General features: G+C 40.4%; 1 protein-coding gene across 2 annotated transcripts in view; it reads left to right on the top strand.

The window, feature by feature from the left end:
- The window catches only part of OCA2 (OCA2 melanosomal transmembrane protein), a 249,191-nt gene extending 226,723 nt beyond the window's left edge, over window positions 1–22,468 (top strand). For both annotated transcript variants that reach the window (XM_022590517.2, XM_022590518.2), the window contains exons 22-23: window positions 20,792–20,885; window positions 21,844–22,468. In XM_022590517.2, the coding sequence (XP_022446225.2) occupies window positions 20,792–20,885; window positions 21,844–21,928 (179 nt within the window). In that variant the 3' untranslated portion in view covers window positions 21,929–22,468. The remainder of the gene's footprint in view (window positions 1–20,791; window positions 20,886–21,843) is intronic.
- The last annotated feature ends 700 nt before the right edge of the window (window positions 22,469–23,168 follow it).

Below are 23,168 nucleotides of genomic sequence, written 5' to 3'. Positions count from 1 at the left end.
TGTTAGAAAATTGATAACTCAGCTATATAGCCAGAAACCCATAATCTTCCTTTGCTCATATCTCTGTTTCAGAGAACTCCTCATCCCACCCTCAAAACATTTGCAGCTGGTGGGAAATTGAATTCAACTTAAGGTGAAACAAAGCCAGGTCCAGCTCAGCAACAGATTAGATTGGCTCCATGCCCTGCACTGACAGCCAGGCACAAATGGGGATGCGCTCTTCAGTGTGTGTGTGTATGTGCAAATATTATACTTTTGTCTCAGTAGTTCTTTACATAAATTGTTCAGCATACCACTACCTTGGTAAAGAACACCTACAAATACCCTTCAGATAACCTCATACTTACTGTTGAAATACTGAATGTTTGTCCCCTAAGATTGGGAACAAGGCAAGGATGTCTGCTCTCACCTCTCTTATTCAGCATAGTGCTGGAAAATCTACCTAGTGCAATAAGGCAAGAAAAGGAAATAAAAGGTATACAGATTAGAAAGGAAGAAATAAAATGGTTCCTACTATAGATGACATGATTGTCTTGGTGGATATCAAGGAATCTATTTTTTAAAAAATCAGAAAACCATATAACTAATATGTGAGCTCAGCAAGGTCACTGGATACAAGATAGACATACAAAAATCAATTTTAGCAATGAACACATGGATACCACAATTAAATATACAATACTATTTAGAATCACTCAAAAAATTAAATACTGAAGCTGAAATTACAATACACTTATAAAAGAAATTAATGAAGATCCAAATAATTGGGAAGACGTACAGTGTTCATGGATTGGAAGGCTCCACATAGTAAAGATGTAAACTGTCCCCAAATTAATATTTAGGTTTAATGCAATTCCTACCAAAATCTTAGTAAGATTTTTTGTTTATATCTATGTCTATAGAATTTATAAATATACATATGGAATGGAGGACATATAAATTGTAAATAAGCACATGAAAAGATGTTCAGCATTATTAACCATTAAGAAAATGTAAATTAAAACCATGATAAGGGAATTCCTTGGCAGTCCAGTGGTTAAGACATTGCCTTCCAATGGCAGAGGGGTGCAGGTTTGATTCCTGGTCAGGAACCTAATATCCCACATGCCTGGCAGCCAAACAACCAAAACATAAAAGAGAAGCAATATTGCAACAAATTCAATAAAGACTTTATAAATGGTCCACATCAAAAAAAAATCTTAAAACCATGATAAGATATCATCACACACATATAAGAATGGCTAAAATAAAAAATAGCGAAAACACCAAATGCTGACCAGAATGTGGAAAAAATGGATCACTCAGACATTGTTGTTGGAAATGTAAAATGGCCATCACTCTGGAAAACAGTTTGGCAATGTCTTAAAAAACTAAACCTGCAACTGCCATAAAACTCAGCAATTACACTACTAGGAATTTATTCTAGAAAAATAAAAACTTATGTTCACGCCCAAACCTGTACACAAATGTTTATGGAAGCTTTATGTATAATAGCCAAAAAGTAGAAACAAATATGATGTCCTTCAACAATAAATATTTAAACAAACTGTGATACAATACATCCATACCAGGGAAAGCTACTCAGCAATAAAAAATAAATGAGCTACTGATACAAGTGACAACCTTGATGAATTTCCAGAGAATTATGTGGAGTGAAGAAAAGCCAATCTGGAGGAGACTCCTTCAAGATGGCAGAGGAGTGGGACGTGAAGATCACCTTCCTCTCCACAAGTACATCAAAACTACATCTACATGTGGAACAACTCCTACAGAACACCTACTGCACACTGGCAGAAGACCTCAGACTTCCCAAAAGACACCCTCAGGTGACCTACAGGCCGAGGTGGGGCCAAATCCAATGCTGAACCCCAGGAGCTCTGCAAACAAAAGAAGAGAAAGGGGCATTTCTCCCAGTAACCTCAGGAGCAGCGGATTAACTCTTCACAGTCAACTTGATGTACCCTGCATCTGTGGAATACCTGAATAGACAACGAATCATCCCAAAATTGAGGTGGTGGACTTTGGGAGCAACTGTAAACTTGGGGTTTACTTTCTGCATCTAATTTGTTCCTGGTTTTATGTTTATCTTAGTTTAGTATTTAGAGCTTATTATCATTGGTAGATTTGTTTATTGATTTGGTTGCTCCCTTCCTTTATATAAATATATATATCTTTTTTCCTTTTTCTCTTTTTGTGAGTGTGTATATGTATGCTTCTTTCTGTGATTTTGTCTATATAGCTTTGCTTTTGCCACTTGTCCTAGGATTCTGACTGTCCTTTTTTGTTTTTTTAGTATAGTTTTTAGTGCTTGTTATCATTGATGGATTTGTTTTTTGGTTTGGTTGCTTTCTTATTTCCTTCTCTCTTTCTTTAACTTACTTTTGATAATTTTTTTATTTTAATAACATTCTTTTCCTCCCTTCCCTCCTTCCTTCCTTCCTTTCTTTTTTCTTTCTTCCTTTCTCTCTTTCTTTCTTTTTCTTTCTTTCTTTCCTTTTTTCTTTCTTTTTTTCCCTTTTCTTCTGAGCTGAGTGGCTGACAGAGTCTTGGTGCTCCGGCTGGGTGTCAGACCTGAGCCTCGGAGGAGGGAGAGCTGAGTACAGGACATTGGTCCACCAGAGACCTCCCAGCCCCATGTAATATCAAATGGTGAAAACTCTCCCAGAGATCTCTATCTCAACGCTAAGACCCAGCTCCACTCAATGACAAGCAAGCTACAGTGCTGGACACCCTATGGCAAACAACTAGAAAGACAGGAACATAAGCCCACCCATTAGCAGAGAGGCTGCCTAAAATCATAATAAGTTCAGAGACACCCAAAAACACACGACTGGATGTGGTCCTTCCCACCAGAAAGAGAAGATCCAGCCTCATCCACCAGAACACAGGCACCAGTCCCCACCATCAGGAAGCCTACAGAACACACTGAACCCACCTTACTCACTGAGAGCAGACACCAAAAACAACAGGAACTACAAACAGGAAGCCTGTGAAAAGGAGACCCCAAATACAATAAGTTAAGCAAAATGAGAAGACAGAGAAATACACAGCAGATGAAGGAGCAAGGCAAAAACCTTACCAGACCAAACAAATGAAGAGGAAATGACAGTCTACCTGAAAAAGAATTCAGAGTAATGAGATTAAAGATTATCCCAAATCTTGGAAATAGAATGGAGAAAATACAATAAACTTTTAACAAGGACCTAGAAGAACTAAAGAGCAAACAAACAATGATGAACAACACAATAAACGAAATTTAAAATTCTCTAGAAGGAATTAATAGCAGAATAACTGAGGCAGAAGAATGGATAAGTGACCTGGAATATAAAATAGTGGAAATAACTACTGCAGAGCAGAATATAGAAAAAACAATGAAAAGAACTGAAGACAGTCTCAGAGACCTCTGGGACAACATTAAATGCACCAACATTCAAACTATAGGGGTCCCAGAAGAAGAAGAGAAAGAAAAAGCGACTGAGAAAATATTTGAAGAGATTATACCTGAAAACTTCCCTAATATGGGTAAGGAAATAGTCAATCAAGTCCAGGAAGTGCACAGAGTCCCATACAGGATAAATCCAAGGAGACACATGACTAGACATATACTAATCAAACTATCAAAAATTAAATAAAAGAAAAAATATTAAAAGCACCAAGGGAAAAGCAACAATTAACAAACAAGAGAAAGCCCATAAGGTTAAAAGCTGATCTTTCAGCAGAAACTCTGCAAGCCAGAAGGGACTGGCAGGACATATTTAAAGTGATGACAGGGAGAAACCTGCAACCAATATTACTCTATCCAGCAAGGGTCTCATCCCGATTTGATGGAGAAAGTAAAACCTTTACAGAAAAGAAAAAGCTAAGAGAATTCAGCACCACCATACCAGCTTTACAACAAATGCTAAAGGAACTTCTCTAGGCAGGAAACACAAGATAAGGAAAAGACCTACAATAACAAACCCCAAACAATTAAGAAAATGGTAATAGGAACATACATATTGATAACTACCTTAGAGGTAAATGGAATAAATGTTCCAACCAAAAGATGTAGACTGGATGAATGGATACAAAGACAAGACCCATATATATGCTGTCTACCAGAGACATACTTCAGACCTAGGGACACATACAGACTAAAAGTGAGGGGATGGAAAGAGATATTCCATGCAAATGGAAATCAAAAGAAAGCTGGAGGGCTTCCCTGGTGGCATAGTGGTTGAGAGTCCGCCTGCTGATGCAGGGGACATGGGTTCATGTCTCAGTCTGGGAAGATCCCACATGCCGTGGAGCAGCTGGGCCCGTGAGCCATGACTGCTGAGCCTGCGTGTCTGGAGCCTGTGCTCCACAACGGGAGAGGCCACAACAGTGAGAGGCCCACATACTGGAAAAAAAAAAAAGAAAGAAAGAAAACTGGAGTAGCAATTCTCATATCAGACAAAATACACTTTAAAATAAAGACTATTACAAGAGATTTAGAAGGACCTTACATAATGATCAAAAGATCAGTCCAACAGGGCGAGAGAGAGTCATGGACATATACACACTAACAAACGTAGTAAGGTAGATAGCTAGGGGGAAGCAGCCGCAAGGCACAGGGATATTAGCTCGGTGCTTTGTGACAGCCTGGAGGGGTGGGATAGGGAGAGTGGGAGGGAGGGAGACGCAAGAGGGAAGACATATGGGAACATATGTATATGTATAACTGATTCACTTTGTTATAAAGCAGAAACTAACACACCATTGTAAAGCAATTATACCCCAATAAAGATGTTTAAAAAAAAAAAAAAAAAGATCAGTCCAAGAAAAGTATACAACAATTGTAAATATTTATGCACCCAACATAGGAGCACCTCAATACATAAGGCAAATGCTAACAGCCAAAAAAGGGGAAATCGACAGTAACATAATCATAGTAGGGGACTTTAACACCCCACTTTCACCAATGGACAGATCATCCAAAATGAAAATAAATAAGGAAAAACAAACTTAAAATGCTATATTAAACAAGACAGACTTAATTGATATTTATAGGACATTCCATCCAAAAACAACAGAATACACTTTCTTCTCAAGTGCTCCTCGAATATTCTCCAGGATAGATCATATCTTGGGTCACAAATTAAACTTTGGTAAGTTTAAGAAAATTGAAATCATATCAAGTATCTTTTCCAACCACAACACTATGAGACTAGATATTAATTACAGGAAAAAATCTGTAAAAAATACAAACAAATGGAGGGTAAACAATACACTACTAAACCAAGAGATCATTAAAGAAGTCAAAGAGGAAATTAAAAAATACCTAGAAACAAATGGCAATGAATACAAGATGACCCTACACCTATGGGATGCAGCAGAAGCAGTTATAACAGGGAAGTTAATAGCAATGCAATCCTACCTCAGGAAACAAGAAACATCTCAAATAAACAACATAACCTTACACCTGAAGCAATTAGAGAAAGAAGAACAAAAACCCCAAAAGCCAACAGAAGGCAAGAAATCATAAATATCAGATCAGAAATAAATGAAAAAGAAATGAAAGAAACAATAGCAAAGATCAATAAAACTAAAAGTTGATTCTTTGAGAAAATAAACAAAATTGATAAAACATTAACAAGACTCATCAAGAAATAAAAGAAGACTCAAATCAATAGAATTAGAAATGAAAAAGGAGAAGTAACAACTGACACTACAGAAATACAAAGGATCATGAGAGATTACTACAAGCACCTATATGCCAAAAAAATGGACAACCTGGAAGAAATGGACAAATGCTTAGAAAAACACAACCTTCTGAGACTGAACCAGGAAGAAATAAAAAATATAAACAAACCAATCACAAGCACTGAAATTCAGACTCTGATTAAAAATCTTCCAACCAACGAAAGCCCAGGACCAGATGGCTTCACAGGCGAATTCTAAAAAACATTTAGAGAAGAGCTAACACCTATCCTTCTTAAACTCTTCCAAAATATAGCAGAGGGAGGAACACTCCCAAACCCATTCCATGAGGCCACCATCACCCTAATACCAAAACCAGACAAAGATGTCACAAAAAAAGAAAACTACAAGCCAATATCACTAATGAACATAGATGCAAAAATCCTCAACAAAATACTAGCAAATAGAGTCCAACAGCACATTAAATGGATCATACACCATGATCAAGTAGGGTTTATCCCAGGAATGCAAGGATTCTTCAATATAAACAAATCAATCAATGTGATACACCATATTAGCAAATTGAAGGAGAAAAATTGTATGATCATCACAATAGATGCAGAAAAACCTTTTGACATACTTCAACACCCATTTATGATAAAAGAAAAAAAACCTTCCAAAACATAGGCATAGAGGGAACTTACCTCAACGTAAGGAAGGCCATATATGACAAACCCACAGCCAACATTGTGCTCAGTGGTGAAAAACTGAAACCATTTCCCCCTAGAGCAGGAAAAAATCCAATGCTGCCCACTCTCACCACTACTATTCAACATAGTTTTGGAAGTTTTAGCCACAGCAATCAGAGAAGAAAAAGAAATAAAAGGAATCCAAATCAGAAAAGAAGTAAAATCGTCACTGTTTGCAGATGACATGATACTATACATAGAAAATCCTAAAGATGCTACCAGAAAACTACTAGAGCTAATCAATGAATTTGGTAAAGTAGCAAGATACAAAATTAATGCACAGAAATCCCTTGCATTCCTATACACTAATGATGAAAAATCTGAAAGATAAATTACAGAAACACTCCCATTTACCATTGCAACAAAAAGAATAAAATACCTAGGAATAAACCTACCTAAGGAGACAAAAGACCTGTATGCAGAAAATTATAAGACACTGATGAAAGAAATTAAAGATGATACAAACAGATGGAGAGATATCCCATTGGATTGGAAAAATCAACATTGTGAAAATGACTATACTGCCCAAAGCAATCTACAGATTCAATGCCATCCCTATCAAACTACCAATGGCATTTTTCACAGAACTACAACAAAAAATTTCACAATTTGTATGGAAACATCAAAGACCCTGAATAGCCAAAGCAATCTTGAGAAAGAAAAGAGGAGCTGGAGTAATCAGGCTCCCTGACTTCAGACTATACTACAAAGCTACAGTAATCAAGACAGTATGGCACTGGCACAAAAACAGAAATATAGATCAATGGAGCAGGATAGAAAGCTCAGAGATAAACTCACACACATATGGTCACCTTATCTATGATAAAGAAGGCAAGAATATACAATGGAGAAGAGACAGCCTCTTCAATAAGTGGTGCTGGGAAAACTGGACAGCTACAGGTAAAAGAATGAAATTAGAACACTCCCTAACACCATACACAAAAATAAACTCAAAATGGATTAATGACCTAAATGTAAGGGCAGACGCTATAAAACTCTTAGAGGAAAACATAGGCAGAACACTCCAAGACAAATCACAGCAAGATCCTTTTTGACCCACCTCCTAGAGAAATGGAAATAAAAACAAAAATAAACAAATGGGACCTAATGAAACTTAAAGGCTTTTGCACAGCAAAGGAAACCATAAATAAGATGAAGAGACAAGCCTCAGAATGGGAAAAAAATATTTGCAAATGAAGCAACTGGCCAAGGATTAATCTCCAAAATATAGGAGCAGCTCATGCAGCTCAATATCAAAAAAACAAACAACCCAATCCAAAAATGGGCAGAAGATCTAGATAGACTTTTCCCCAAAGAAGATATACAGGTTGCCAAAAAACACATGAAAGGATGCTCAACATCACTAATCAGAGAAATGCAAATCAAAACTACAATGAGGTATCACCTCATCAAAAAAATCTACGAACCATAAATGCTGGAGAGGGTGGGAGAAAACGGAACCCTCTTTCACTGTTGGTGGGAAAGTAAATTGATATAGCCTCTATGGAGAACAGTATGGAGGTTCCTTAGAAAACTAAAAATAGAACTAACATATGACCCAACAATCCCACTACTGGGCATATACCCTGAGAAAACCATAATTCAAAAAGAATCATGTACCACAATGTTCACTGCAGCACTATTTACAATAGCCAGGACATGGAAGCAACCTAAGTGTCCATCAACAGATGAATGACTAAAGAAGATGTGGCACATATATACAATGGACTATTACTCAGCCATAAAAAGAAATTAAATTGAGTTATTTGTAGTAAGGTGGATGGACCTAGATCTGTCATACAGAGTGAAGTAAGTCAGATAGAGAAAATCAAATACTGTATGCTAAAACATATACATAGAATCTAAAACAAAAAAAAGGCTCTGAAGAACCTAGGTGCAGGACAGGAGTAATGATACAGACATAGAGGATAGACTTGAGGACCCAGGAAGGGGGAAGGGTAAGCTGGGATAAAGTGAGAGAGTGGCATTGACATGTATACGCTACCAAATATAAAATAGATAGCTAGTGGGAAGCAGCCGCGTAGCACAGGGAGATGAGCTCGGTGCTTTGTGACCACCTAGAGGAGTGGGATAGGGAGGGTAGTAGGGAGAGGCAAGAGGAAGAGGAAATGGGGATACATGCATACCTATGGTTGATTCACTTTGTTATACAGCAGAACATTGTAAAGCATTTATACTCCAATAAGGATGTTAAAAAATAAAATAAAATAAAATGAGGAAGGTACATTTATAAGCAAAAAAAAAAAAGAAACTCAATATCAAAAAAACAACCCAGGGGACTTTCCTGGTGGTCCAGTGGTTAAGAATCCGCCTTCCAATGCAGGGAACGTGGGTTCAATCCCTGGTCAGGAAACTAAGATCCCACATGCTGGGAGGCAACTGAGCCCGTGGGCCACAACTAGAGAGAAGCCTGCACTCCACAACTAGAGAAAAGCCCAGGCACCGCAACAAAGAGCCTGCATGCCACAACAAAAGATCCCACGTGCCGCAACTAAGACCTGATGCAGCCTAAATAAATAAATAAAAAACAAAAAAAACCCCAACCCAATCAAAAATGGGCTGAAAACCTAAATAGACATTTCTCCTAAATAGACATGGTCTCTAATACAGATGACCAATGAACACATGAAAAGATGTCCAATATTGCTAATTTTTAGAGAAATACAAATCAAAACCACAATGAAATACCTCCTCACACTAGTCAGAATGGCTATCATCAAAAAGTCTACAAATAATAAATGCTGGGAAGGGTGTGGAGAAAAGTAACCCTCCTACACTGTTGGTGGGAGTGTAAATTGGTGCAGTCAGTATGGAAAACTGTATCAATATTCCTTTAAAAACTAAAAGTAAAGCTACCATATGATACAGCAATTGCACCCCTAGAATCTATATATAGAATATATCCAGAAAAGATGAAAACTGTAATTCAAAAATATACATGCGCCACAATGTTCATAGAAGCACTGTTTACAATAGCCAAGACATGGATGTGATATATATACATATAATGGTATATTACTCAGCTCTAAAAAAGAATGAAATATTGCCATTTGCAGCAACATGGATGGACCTAGAGAATATCATACTAAGTTAGAGAAACACAAATATTATTTGATATCACTTATATGTTGAATCTAGAAAATAATATAAAATGAATGTATATACAAAAAATAGACTCACACACAAAAAAAACAGAAAACAAACTTATGGTTAAAGGGGAAAGGGAGGAAGTATAAATTAGGAGTATGGGATTAATAGACACAAACTACTATACATAAAATAGATAAGCAACAAGTGTTTATAACACAGGCAAAAATATTCAATATCCTGTAATAACCTATAATGGAAAAACATCTGAAAAAATATAACTAAATCACTTTGCCATACACATGAAACTAACACAGTATTGTAAATAAGCTATACTTCAGTAAAAAGTAAAATTAAAAATAAAATAATAAAAATGATAATGAGTACCAAGAAAAGAAAAGAAAAGAAAAAATACTCCTTTTTTCCCAGTTAAAATGGCAGGCAGGTATTGCTGAGACCAATAGTATCTCATCATGCTGCAGTGGGTATGAATTCCTCATTGGCAATGGACCACTTGCCAGAAAATGAAAGGCCCTTTCAATTTCATGTTTCACATTGCCAGGGTGAACTGGCTCAGCAGGTTAATTTGTTCCTGAGCACTTCTGGATTCAGAGAAAGGAATGGGGAGATTTTCAAGGATCAGAGTGAGGGAAGGGGTAGCAGCTGGTCCTCCTGGCTGTGTGATGACTTGGGCAGGGTGAGAGGGCTGTGTGGGGACAAAAAGGTAAAGTCAGGAGCTTTGTGGCTCAAACTCTTTCCCTGGAGAGTGAATGAGGCAGAGACATGAGCAAAGGCTAAGCTGACTTCTCTCATGTACGGCCCTTGCTCAGCCTCTGCTCATTTGATTTCTATCCACTTTTTCAGGAACGTAGAATGGATGGCACTGTGGGGACTACTATTCCCCTTAAACTCTCTCTGCATAGCCTGACCTCCTTCTCCCAGATCCACTTTTCAGTCATCCCTTTGCATGAGGTCTTTTGGTTTCCTGAAGGCCTTGTAACATGGGAAGCAGAACATTAACTTACTAAGTCTCACTGAGCTCTGTTTCTTTTAAGAATGCTTTCAGCTACAGGTAACAGAAACCTGATTAACAGAGGCTTACACACTCAGGGAAATCATCTCTTCTCATATAACAAGAAGCTGAGGGTCAGAGGGCTGGCAAGCATCAGCTTGATGTCTTGTAATATTAGAAGCAGGTCTCCACAATTCTCTTGGCCTATCCCTCTCATCACAGATGGTTCATGGCTGCATCCAAAGCAGAAAGCATGGAGGAGAACTGGTACCAATACATTTTTATCACGAGGACAAAAGCTATGCCAAAAGGCTCACAAACAGGTTGCCCCCATGGCTTATTGGTCAGCCAAATGAGACAAGCAGAGTGGATAAGCTACCTAAGCAGGTGGGGTACAGGGAAGCCACAGAGAAGAAGTCTAGCCAGCCAGCACGTCCTACACAAACATTGGAAAAAGATTGTGTCAGCTGTCATAGTGGAAAGAATGCTAGATTTGGATTCAGAAGACCTTGATCAAAATCTCAAATCTGCTAAGCTTTGTAACCATGAGCAAACCACTGAACATTTCTATTATATTGATTAGGATGGTTTGGGTTATAAGGAAAGGAAGATACAAAACAAGATGGTGTCAGCAACAGGAAGAGTATCTCCTGTGACAGGCAGTCAGCGGTGGAGCAAGTCTAGAGGTGTCGCAGGGCTTCTTGGTGTCTCCATCTTCTATGGTGCCACCCATCAACGACACTTAGAGCTGGCCCCACACTCGGGCTGGAAACAGCTCCAGGAATCTCATCACCACACAACAATGGATGTTACCCAGAAAAAGCAGCAGGACTACTCTCTTTTGTAAAGTTTTTTCTCAAAATCAGGGAAATCATTACCAGAAGTTGCCTCTCCCCCAAGAAGACACCTCACAATGTCTCCTTGACACCAAATAGCTTTGGCTGGCCCACTCATCTTGGTCACTGGCAAGGGGCAGGAATCCATCTGACTGTCCCTGCCCCGTCATCGGTGGGGAGGAGATATAGGGGAGTCAGCTACCTCTGTGTTAAATGACAACTTTCCCTGGGCATCTCACAGGATAGTCCTGAGGTTCACTTAAGATTATGAATGTGAGAGTACCATTCAGATGTCAATGGTTGTTTCAGTAGTTTAATAAGATGCTAGCAGGCTTTTGATAGTTCCCCACGTGGCATGGGTTCCATGTGGTGGGGAGAAAGAAGTCCTAGGTGTCACTACTCTGGCTCAGGCCACCTGGCCAGTTTCCATTTACAGAGGTGTGAATTAGAAGTTGGGCTGTGCACACAAAGAGCTGCTGCCTGTCTTGGCATGTCTGGGTAATCCTACATGAAAACTAATGTATGGATCTAGAGGCAGAACAAGAACATTTTCCAAAACTATTCTCTGCCGTGCTCTTGATGACCATTTTAAATGTTTATAAAGAACCTTCAATCTAATGTCCTATGTCAACCAATCCAATCTGAGGTAAATAAACCATGCTCTCAGACCAGTGGTAATGTTTCATTTGACAGAAAACATAAAAATTAATTTTATGCACTGGAATTCCCTTTGGAAAGTATTAATAGAACTACCTGCCACTCAGGATATGAACTTGACCAAAAGGAAGCAACAGGTTTTAATGTAGCCGTGTGCTGCCTGGATTACCCACAATCTCTAGACAACTTTGTCAAGGACACCATGCATACTTGGACCTAAAGCATTCTTCATTTTTGTTTGTTTTCTGTGTCCCACAAGTAGATATTTAAATTATTTTTAGTTTGTTTTTATCCAAATAATACGTGAATTTGGCAACAAGTAAAATAAAACAGCTCATATTTGCCAAGGAAATTAACAACCACAATGTGTTCTACAAGCAACAGAAACTACTGGCTTGGTCATAGGTTCACTCCAGCTGGGAAAACCCATCAGCAACATTTATGCTACCCTGACAATGTAAATGCCACACTGCAGGGCCAAGATGTGCACCAGGATCAAGGTCCAATCAAGTCTTCTTTCTTATGTTTCATCATCTGCTTAAAATCATGTCATTTTAATTTACTTCCAATGTGGTGACAAATTTCACACCATTTTTGTTGAACCTAGTATTTCTAGTTACTTGTTTTCAACGTAAAGAGAGTAAGGAGGAGAAACTCTGGAGCTGGACTGCAGGAATTTGATTCCCAGCTGTGGGATTTTCTAGTTGTATGACTCTGGGAAAGTTTCTGAGGCTCGCTGGGGTTCTAAAATTTCATAAAGATGGCATTAGGTATGTATTTACTCATGTGCTGCTTCTACTCTGGAGAATCCACTTCTATCATTTCCTTGATAAATTCCTCCCTTCCATTTCATTCTGTCCTTTCTGAGATTTTTCTAGTAGTTGAATTTGGGGTTTCCCATATTGAACTTGTGTATATTATTTTTCCTCTGCATTTTCTTCTTTGACTTTTGCCTCCAGACTTGGGGATGTTTCCTCAACTTTATTTTTCAGTCAACCTGTCTATCTATATACATTTATTTAGTTTAGTAATTATGGATTTAGTCATGAGAACATTTTTCCCTCTGGTTTCCCTTTTTTATTACTTTAATTAAGCTTTTACTTTGAGATAGTTGTATATTCACATGCAGTTGTAAGGAATAATATGAAGAGATCCTATGTACCATTTATCCAGTTTCCCTCAATGGTAATATATTGTGAAACTATACTACAATATCACAGTCAGGATATCGACATTGAAGCAGTCAAGACACAAAACATTTTCATCACTAAAAAAATCCCTCACATTGCCTTTTATAGCCACACCCACTTCCTTCCATCCCCACCCCCTACTTAACCCTTGGCAACCACTTACCTATTCTACTTTTCTACAACTTTGTCATTTCAAGTATATTATATAAATGGAATCTTACAGGGTGTAACTTTTGGGATTGGCTTTTTCTTTTCTTTAACATCTTTATTGTAGTATAATTGCTTTACAATGGTTTGTTAGTTTCTGCTGTATAACAAAGTGAATCAGCTGTACATATACATATATCCGCATATCTCCTCCCTCTTGCATATCCCTCACACCCTCCTTATCCCACCCCTCTAGGTTGATACAAAGCACGGAGCTGATCTCCCTGTACTCTGTGGCTGCTTCCCACCTGCTATCTATTTTACATTTGGTAGTGTATATATGACCATGCCACTCTCTCACTTCGTCCCAGCTTACCCTTCCTCCTTCCCGTGTCTTCAAATCCATTCTCTACAACTGCGTTGTTATTTGTGTCCTGCCTCTAGTTTCTTCAGAGCCATTTTCTTTTTTGCTTTAGATTCCATATATATGTGTTAGCATACAGTATTTGTCTTTCTCTTTCTGATTTACTTCACTCTGTATGATAGATTCTAGGTCCATCCACCTCACTACAGATAACTCAATTTCATTTCTTTTTATGGCTGAGTAGTATTCCATTGTATATATGTGCCATATCTTCTTTATCCATTCATCTGTTGATGGACACTTAGGTTGCTTCTATGACTTGGATATTGTAAATAGAGCTGCAATGAACATTGTGATACATGACTCTTCTTGAATTATGGTTTTCTCAAGGTATATGCCCAGTAGTGGGATTGCTGGCTTGTATGGTAGTTCTATTTGTAGTTTTTTAAGGAAGCTCCATACTGTTCTCCATAGTGGCTGTACCAATTCACATTCCCACCAGCAGTGTAAGAGTGTTCCCTTTTCTCCACACTCTCTCCAGCATTTATTGTTTGTAGATTTTTTGATGATGGCCATTCTGACTGGTGTGATGCGATACCTCATTGTAGTTTTGATTTGCATTTCTCTAATGATTTGTGATGTTAGGCATCCTTTCATGTGTTTGTTGGCAATCTGCATATCTTCTTTGGAGAAATGTCTATTTAGGTCTTCTGCCCATTTTTGGATTGGGTTGTTTGTTTTCTTGATAATAAACTACATGAGCTACTTGTACATTTTGGGGATTAATCCTTTGTCAGTTGCTTCATTTGCAAATATTTTCTCCCATTCTGAGGGTTGTCTCTTCATCTTGTTTATGGTTTCCTTTGCTGTGCAAAAGCTACTAAGATTTATTAGGTCCCATTTGTTTATTTTTGTTTTTATTTCCATTCCTCTAGGAGGTGAGTCGAAAAAGATCTTGCTGTGATTTGTCTTGCAGTGTTCTGCCTATGTTTTCCTCTAAGAGTTTTATAGTGTCTAGCCTTACATTTAGGTCTATAATCCATTTTGAGTTTATTTTTGTGTATGGTGTTAGGGAGTGTTTTAATTTCATTCTTTTACAGGTAGCTGTCCAGTTTTCCCAGCACCACTTATTTAAGAGGCTCTCTTTTCTACATTGAATATTATTGCATCCTTTATCAAAGATAAGGTGACCATATGTGTGTGGGTTTATCTCTGGGCTTTCTATCCTGTTTCATTGATCTATATTTCTGTTTTTGTGCCAGTACCACAGTGTCTTGGTTACTGTAGCTTTGTAGAATAGTCTGAAGTCAAGAAGACTGATTCCTCCAGCTCCATTTTTCTTTCTGAAGATTGCTTTGTTTGTGTTTCCAAACAAATTGTGAATTTTTTTGTTCTAGTTCTGTGAGAAATGCCATTTGTAGTTTGATAGGGATTGCACTGAATCTGTAGATTGCTTTGGGTAGTATAATCATTTTCACAATGTTGATTCTTCCAATCCAAGAACATGGTATATCTCTCTATCTGTTTGTATCATCTTTAATTTCTTTCATCAGTGTCTTATAGTTTTCTTCATACAGGTCTTTTGTCTCCTTAGGTAGAATTATCCTAGGTATTTTATTCTTTTTGTTGCAATGGTAAATGGGAGTGTTTCCTTAATTTCTCTTGGTCTCCCCTTTTTGGCTTTTAACATTTTTTCTTTGTATTTAGTTTCTGTTAGTTTGATTAATATGTGTCTTGTCATGTTCCTCCTTGGTTTTATCCTGTATAGGACTCTCTTCCTTTCTTGATCTTGGATGACTATTTCCTTTCCCATGTTAGGGAATTTTTTGACTATAATCTCTTCAATATTTTCTCACGTCCTTTCTCTTTCTCTTCTTCTTCTGGGACTTATTTGAATGTTGATGCTTTTAATGTTGTGTCCAATGTCTCTGAGACTGTCCTCATTTCTTTTCATTCTTTTTTCTTTATTCTGCTCCATGGCAGTTATTTCCACCATGCTATCTTCCAGCTCACTTATCCATTCTTCTGCCTCAGTTATTCTGCTATTGATTCCATCTAGTGTATTTTTCATTTCAGTTATTGTATTGTTCATCTCTGTTTTTTTGTTCTTTAGTTCTAGATCTTGTATGTTGCTTTCTTAGTTTAATTTATCTTTCTGTCTGCTGTTCTGATTGGGTGATTGCCATTATTCTGTCTTCTGGATCACTTATTTGTTCTGCATTATTTAGTCTGCTCTTCATTGCTTCTAGATTGACTTTTATCTTGGCAATTGTGTTGTCTTATTTGAATGTTTCATCTTTATAGTTTCCATTTCCTTGTTGCACTGATCTGCATTTCTATCGATAATCTTTCTTAAGTCTTTTAGCATTTTTATTACCTCCTTTTTGAACTCAGGTTCTAGGAGAATGGAGAGGTCTGTTTCATTGTTTATTCTTTCAGGGGATTTCTCTTGTTCTTTTATTTATTTACTTGTTTGTTTGTTTATTTTCTTGGCCACACCATGCGGCTTGTGGGACCTTAGTTCCCCGACCAGGGATGAAACCCAGGCCCTCAACAGTGAAAGCACATAGTCCTAACCACTGGACTGCCAGGGAATTCCCTTTTGTTCTTTCAATTGGCAGTAGTTTCTCTGCTTTTTCATCTTAGTTAAATTTCTTTTTTTCTATGAATTTAGGAGAAACAATTGTATACTCTGGTCTTGATGGGCTTTTTTTAATGAAGGAACATCCCTCTGTAGACTGAGTCCAGTTTTTTGGTGTGAGGCCTGTTTTTGCTATGGATGCCTTCCATGTCTTTCCTCAGAGTCTGCTGGCCCTTATCCACTTGATAAGGGGTGTGATTGGTGTAGTGATGCCCAGAGCCTGCACTGGATGTTCGGTGGGGCCTTCTCGTGGCTGTCACAACCCTGTCAGGGCAGGATCTGTTTTCCAGTTGTTGGAGTAGAAACTCTGAGTGTAGCATTCTATAAGGCTCTATTGCCCTTAAGTGTGTGCTGTATCCACAAGGAGGTAAGCACTGAAGGAAGTGAGGCCTGTGTGGTCACAGCAGGCCTAAGTGCCACCCATACAGCCATCCACAGTTCTGCCCAGAAGCACTGCAAAGTTGCATCCCTTTCTCTGTTGTGTTCATCCCAGACCTAGTGCTAGGCTGTCACTGGTGACCAGGGTGTTGTGACTACTGGAATTGAGGTGGTTGTGCTGCCCCTGGGACCTAGGCTGCCTCTATGGTAGGGCTCTCCCAGGGCCTGTCTGTCACAGATCTATCTCCCACCTGCATTGTGAAAGGTGAGCAGAACTGGAGTGCTCCCACCAGGATAGGAACCCCTGTGTAATCCTCCACAGCGGCTGTCCACTGAACATGTGTGACTGTGTGGTACCACCCACCACCTGGTATATGCACCAACAAGGTCCACTGCTGCCAGACCTGCACCTGGAACTACCAGTGCTGTGGCCAACTCACAAAGCCTGCCACCACCAGAGCCGTGCCCTGGTATGAGCATGTTGACAATGGTGTTCCTAGGGGGACCTGCACCCTGACCTGCATGTGCTGATAATCGGACTCCTTTGGCCAACCTGTACCCAGCTCTGTGTGTGCTAATGATGGGCTCTGAGTTTTGGCCCAGACTCCAGGGCCTCTAGACCTAGACCAAATCCTCTCCCAAGGTCCCTCTGCTGAAGCCCAAGTTTCAGAGCCTAGCCACTGTGCATTGTATCATCCCTGCTCAGTTCATGTGTTGGGGTGGGAAGTGTCACGATGTAACAGGTGTCAGCACCAGTCTCTCCACTCTGATTACTAGCAAGCCAGTACACACGCTCTCCTTGCGAGTAGAGTTCAGCCCCCTCCAGTCCATCTATCTGTCCCGGCAGACCTCTGCAAAGAAGCAGGGGGTTCCCAGGGAGAGGGATCACCTGTGTGGTCTTTCCTTTTTCACAACTCCCGCCCAGTGGGACCGGTCCCTTCATGATGCCTTTTTCTTTTTCTATCCTGCTCAGTTACATGTGAATCTTTCTTGCTGCTTTGGTTGTATAAGAGATTTCTGTCAGCTTTCAGTTGGTTTTCTGTGAAATTTGTTATACATGTAGATGTATTTTTGATGTGTTTGTGGGGGAAGGTGAGTTCCACATCCTCCTACTCTGCCATCTTGATTGGGAGCAAAGGGAGTATTTTTTCAACCATTAATCCCCAACACAAGAGAAGGAAAGTGTTGCCTGTTATTTTTAGAGTCACCCAGGTTCCTGAATGCGACTCTGAATCATGTGTGAAGTTCTGTTTTGTCCAGAAGCAGAAGTCTCCATGTTAAGTCCTGGAGTAGCAGTGTTTGTGGTGGCAGAGCAGATGATGTGTGTGCTCTGTGATAGAGGCCTGCAGGCAGGGCCCTCTGAGGAACGTTGGCTTCCCTGTGGTAGCAGACTTGTCAGACCCTGTGAAATAATACCCAGGCAAGATGACTCTGTGTGGAATCTCTCCAGAACAAGAGTCAGCTTGTTGGCAGGGTGACTGGATGGGCACATTGGTATATCAGCACCTAGCTGGGACCAGTGCTGCCATAAAATTTGTACATTGCCACCTGCTTGGAACCCTTCAAATGCTCTGCATGGCTGTCTACAGAAAGGCCTCAGGCTTACATCATGCAACCTGAGTCCTACCCTCTTTGATCTTCCTCTGGAGTCAGAATGCCTGGTTCGAGTCTTGGGCCCACCCACTTCCTAGCACCAACAAGTCAGCATGTTGCCTCTCTGCGCCTCAGTTTCTTCATGGGGACACGGGGACCTCAATGCTCAGCCCCCTGAGCGTTTTCTCTCTGCATCTCTGATATCATGCCTACTGCACATCTCCCACGTGGTGTCACGCCTTGTCTCTCCACTAACAGGCTCCCTGTGAGCCCCTGGAGGATGTGAGCTGATTTCCATGGGGAGTGGCTTACTGGGGTTAGAGGGTGAGCCTGCTTAGGGTTGGTCAGTTAGGAAGAAGCTAATGGAAGTCTGGGGTGGGGGGAAAGTGGGAGGAGAGGCAGATCTCAGAATTGAGATGGAAATCCAGACTCAGTTCTTGCCATAACAAATAGACAAACTTTGGGGATTTTTTATCTTACAAGTTCTTGCCTTCTCGGTAAGGATGGCTCAGTTGGGTCCCTGCTTAGAGTCTCACAAGGCCATGATCAAGGTGTCTGCAGGATGTGCTCCCTTCTGGTGGCTCTGAGGATGGGTCTGCTTCCAACCTCACTCAGGTTATTGGCAAATCCAGTTCCTTGGAGATGTAAGACTGAGTCTCTGTTCCCTAGCTGGCTGTGGCCACTCTAAAGTCTGTCCTGTGCAGGCAGCTTGGGTGTTGGCCTGTCACACCCTCCCCTGCTATGGGGCAGCCGTCCCTCTCTCCTTGGTGATGGGCTTGTCCCTCCTGCCCTCCCACCTCCATTGCCCCCTTCCTAAAACTCTGGATGGGTCCATACACTTTGAACTACACTGAGGAATAGGGGGACTGTCACAAAATGGGGCATCAGAAACACAGTGACCACAAGCAGATTGGGGCTTGGGCTTGGTGGGCTCGGAGCTCTGGGGAGACACTGGAGGTTTTTATTGAGCTCTTAACATCTAAAGTCATATTATTGACATGTCAAATATATTTAATCCTTAGAGAAAGCATGTAAATGGATGTGTTGTGCTATTTCAGAAGTTTTCACCAAAACCCCCCTAGTCAAACTTTTACATGGAGTAAAGGCAGGGAGAGTGAGATGAGGCTCTTCATGATGCTTTGCGCTGGCAGCCTGTGGGCCTGGTGCATAATGAATCCTACCGGATTGGATGCCTGTGTGTTTCAGGAGAGTGTAAGGACTGAGTGGAGAGGGGAAGACCTGCAAAGGCCTTTCATGGGTAACGGAATGGGTGCCATGGTCCTCCTCCATGGAGGAACCTCATAGGTCACATGGCTCTGAGGTTATTTATTCCTTACTTCTCTCTGTGCTCAGTGTTCCAGCATGGAGTTCTGGGCCAATGTAGCACTGAAGGGCACAGCTTCCTTGGTCCTTGCCCTCCTGCTCTGCTGTCCAGTCTTACAAAGACCAGCCCCTCAGGCCCGTGAGGGCTGTTGGAAGCTACAGATTTGTGTCTCACAGTTCATAGTCCTCGGCAATGCACAATGCCAGAACTGAACTAACTTGGCTGAGCCTGGGTCGTGCACCCATCCCCAAACACTGACCTCTGTGGGTGGGGACTGAAAGATGCCAATGGGCTTCACTAAGTAAATTTACCCTTCCCTGAACCCATCTCTCTGTTGGGGGCTGGGTTTGAGTCACATCCTTCACTGTGAGGCCGCACTTGTGTACGTGTATGCACATAGTTTCCCTGCAGATCATGTGTGCTGTCAAAAAGGCCCAACCAAAGAGGCATTTTATTATCATGGTTGTTTACATCCATCTTTCCATCCACACAAAGGATTTGCTGGTAGGTGTCCAGACCTAGAGTCCTAAGGATGGTGGTTCTCATCTGAGATCCTACTGCTCTGAAGACACATGTTCTCTCCTGTGGATGTTGACCCTACTTACATTTTCCTCTGAAAGATATATGTCACCACGTCCCACAGTGATTTGCCAATTGTCCTTAACTTTTCCTCTTCCCTATCACATCCAACAGAAGTAGCCCTATTCATAAATGAATTACTATATTTACAAGCAGTGAATTTATTTTCTGTTTGCCAGCAGTAGTTGTATAAAGTATCTGATTTTGAAAGGTTTAAGATCCTCAGGGCACCAAGAACTAAAACGTAGGAGATCCCATTTCTGTCCCTGGAACCCTCAGGGTAGGTGTACCCTTTCTATAGTTTAGAGTCTATATTTGTAAAGTGACAACCAGAAAGGTGAGGAGAAAGTTTATGGAAATATGTCCATTTGCTTCATGGTTTTTTTTTGTTCCTGCAAATATTTGCACAGCAATCACTTTGGTAGTGAACAGTAAAGTAATCATCAATCAAAAGCCTGTGAGATGATCAAAGTATCATAGAACAAAAGAGAACAGGAGTCTACCACCAAGATAAACTGAGATTTTATTTTACTTTTTGAATTTTTATTCTAGGTAATGGGACACTGATTGGAGCATCAGCAAATGTGGTTTGTTCAGGAATTGCAGAGCAGCATGGATATGGATTCTCTTTCATGGAATTTTTCAGGTACTTTAAAAACTCATTTAAAATTTCTGTTTATATTGTCCCTAAGCTTACTTTATTAAAAAATCAGGGCTTCCCTGGTGGCTCAGTGTTTGAGAGTCTGCCTGCCGATGCAGGGGACACGGGTTCATGCCCCGGTCCGGGAAGATCCCACATGTCGCAGAGTGGCTGGGCCAGTGAGCCATGGCCGCTGAGCCTGTGCGTCCGGAGCCTGTGCTCCGCAATGGGAGAGGCCACAACAGTAAGAGGCCCGCGTACCGCAAAAAAAAAAAAAAAAAAAATCAGCCACACATACTGCTAAGCACTAATATAAGCATGTTTTAATAATTAGAGATACACTGATATTTTATGTTGTTGTTCCCTTGAAAATTCCAGTGGGGATTTGTGCCTTGACTGCCCATGATGAGGGTACATAATGAGAGTCTGACATCCCCCTACCGGATTGCCCAGCAAAAAATTTCATGACTGAAGGGACCCAGGAATATTGCAGACTGGGGGCAGCCTGGGAGCAGGCACCTCTCAGGAGGACAGTGCAGAGAGGAGGCCCTGGATGGGGGAGAGCAGCTGATGCCAGCTCCTGCAAAGGAGGACCTGCTCTGAGGGAGCCAGGTCCGCTCTGGGGTCCTGGCCCCTACATGCTTGTGTTCATATGGCACCACTGCATTTTGGATGCAGGAACTGGGCAGAATAGACATTGGTGGTGTCTGTAAAATGGTGCTGTCAAAATGAACTGACATTCTTTTGGGGGATGCAATGGGGGATATCTAATGGAGGCACACATCCATATCATCTAGGCTGAACCCAACTTTTGATTTCTAGAAATAAAAGACAGTTACCTTTATGGATATATAAAGCTTGTAAGGCCACATTCTTTTGCAATAACATAAGATAATAATAAGTCCAGATCTCACAGTACTATGCAGACACCAGACACCATAATCCACTTCTCTTTGTGTTTCAGGTTGGGCTTCCCAATGATGGTTGTCTCCTGCATGGTTGGGATGTGCTACCTCCTTGTTGCTCATGTCGTTATAGGATGGAATTAGTAGATATACAATGTGTGAAGACTGAGGGAAACTTGACCCATCACCAACATCAGTAGAATACTACCCCAAAACCACTCTTTGGAGAAGAAAAGGTGCTTACCATGGGGGTGCTCTGGAATGGACACCTTTGCTATCCACACTCTTATTTGGGTGAAGCTGGCAAATTGTGGTAAATACAAGATAACTTACACAAATTTCTACCACAGGAAAATATGTATATCTCAAAATACATCTAAGCTATGCTCTGTAGGAAAAGACACAAATTCAATAATTCACTCCAAATGGCTTGTGTTGTTTAAATATCACTTCTCCTGAGGTTATCAATAGTTTTTCTTCATGTAATCACTTTTCATGTTAAAATAATGAGCATTCAAATTGTATACCCTCTTAATGCATACTTTTCTTGGGAAGGGCATACAATTTGTAAGGAAACATTATATGTATTAAAAAAATACTGCCCCTTGACAAAGGGTCTTAGAATTTGTTAGTCTCTTCCTTTTTAGTAGTTTACATTATATAAAATTGCATTTTATTCATTAATGGTTTTCTCTGGAGTTTTTTTTTTTTTTTTTTTTTTTGTGGTACGCGGGCCTCTCACTGCCGTGGCCTCTCCCATTGCAGAGCACAGGCTCTGGACACGCAGGCTCAGCAACCATGGATCACGGGCCCAGCTGCTCCGCGGCACGTGGGATTTTCCCGGACTGGGGCACGAACCCGTGTCCCCTGCGTCGGCAGGCAGACTCTCAACCACTGCACCACCAGGGAAACCCTCTCTGGAGTTTTTAAGTCACCAGTTAAAAGTCCAGATATTTGACTTGCAGAAATCGTACGTGCTTTTTTAAAATAATATTTTAAATATCTACCAACCGGGAAAAATAATCTTCAGTTTTGAAAATGGTGTATGCTATTTCTATCAATTACCCCAAAGTGTGGTCAATACATTCAGCTCTACATACCTGCTGGATTTCAGTGGTGCAGTCAACGCTTACTAAATGCCATTCTTTTGTGGAACATTAAACATAAAGCAAGGACAATGAGAGCAAAGATTAAGAGGGAGCTGGGCTCCAGCTGAGGTCTCAGCTGCTCTGCTTGATCAATACCATGGCTGTACTTCAGACAAAAAACCTCTTCTTCAGTTTCGGTCTACTGTGCGTGATACCTTGAGATGAGATGAAGAAAAAGAAGATGTTTACTGGGGACTCTGCTCAGAAGCAGTAGTTGTATAAAGTATCTGATTTTG

The sequence above is a fragment of the Delphinapterus leucas genome, chromosome 8 (assembly GCF_059928025.1).
Source record: "Delphinapterus leucas isolate spDelLeu-1000000601 "Yukka" chromosome 8, BTC_Dleu_Yukka2, whole genome shotgun sequence".
Lineage (NCBI taxonomy): Eukaryota > Metazoa > Chordata > Mammalia > Artiodactyla > Monodontidae > Delphinapterus > Delphinapterus leucas.
The sequence above is the reverse complement of the archived record's forward strand: the minus strand, read 5'-3'. Positions and strand labels throughout refer to the sequence as shown.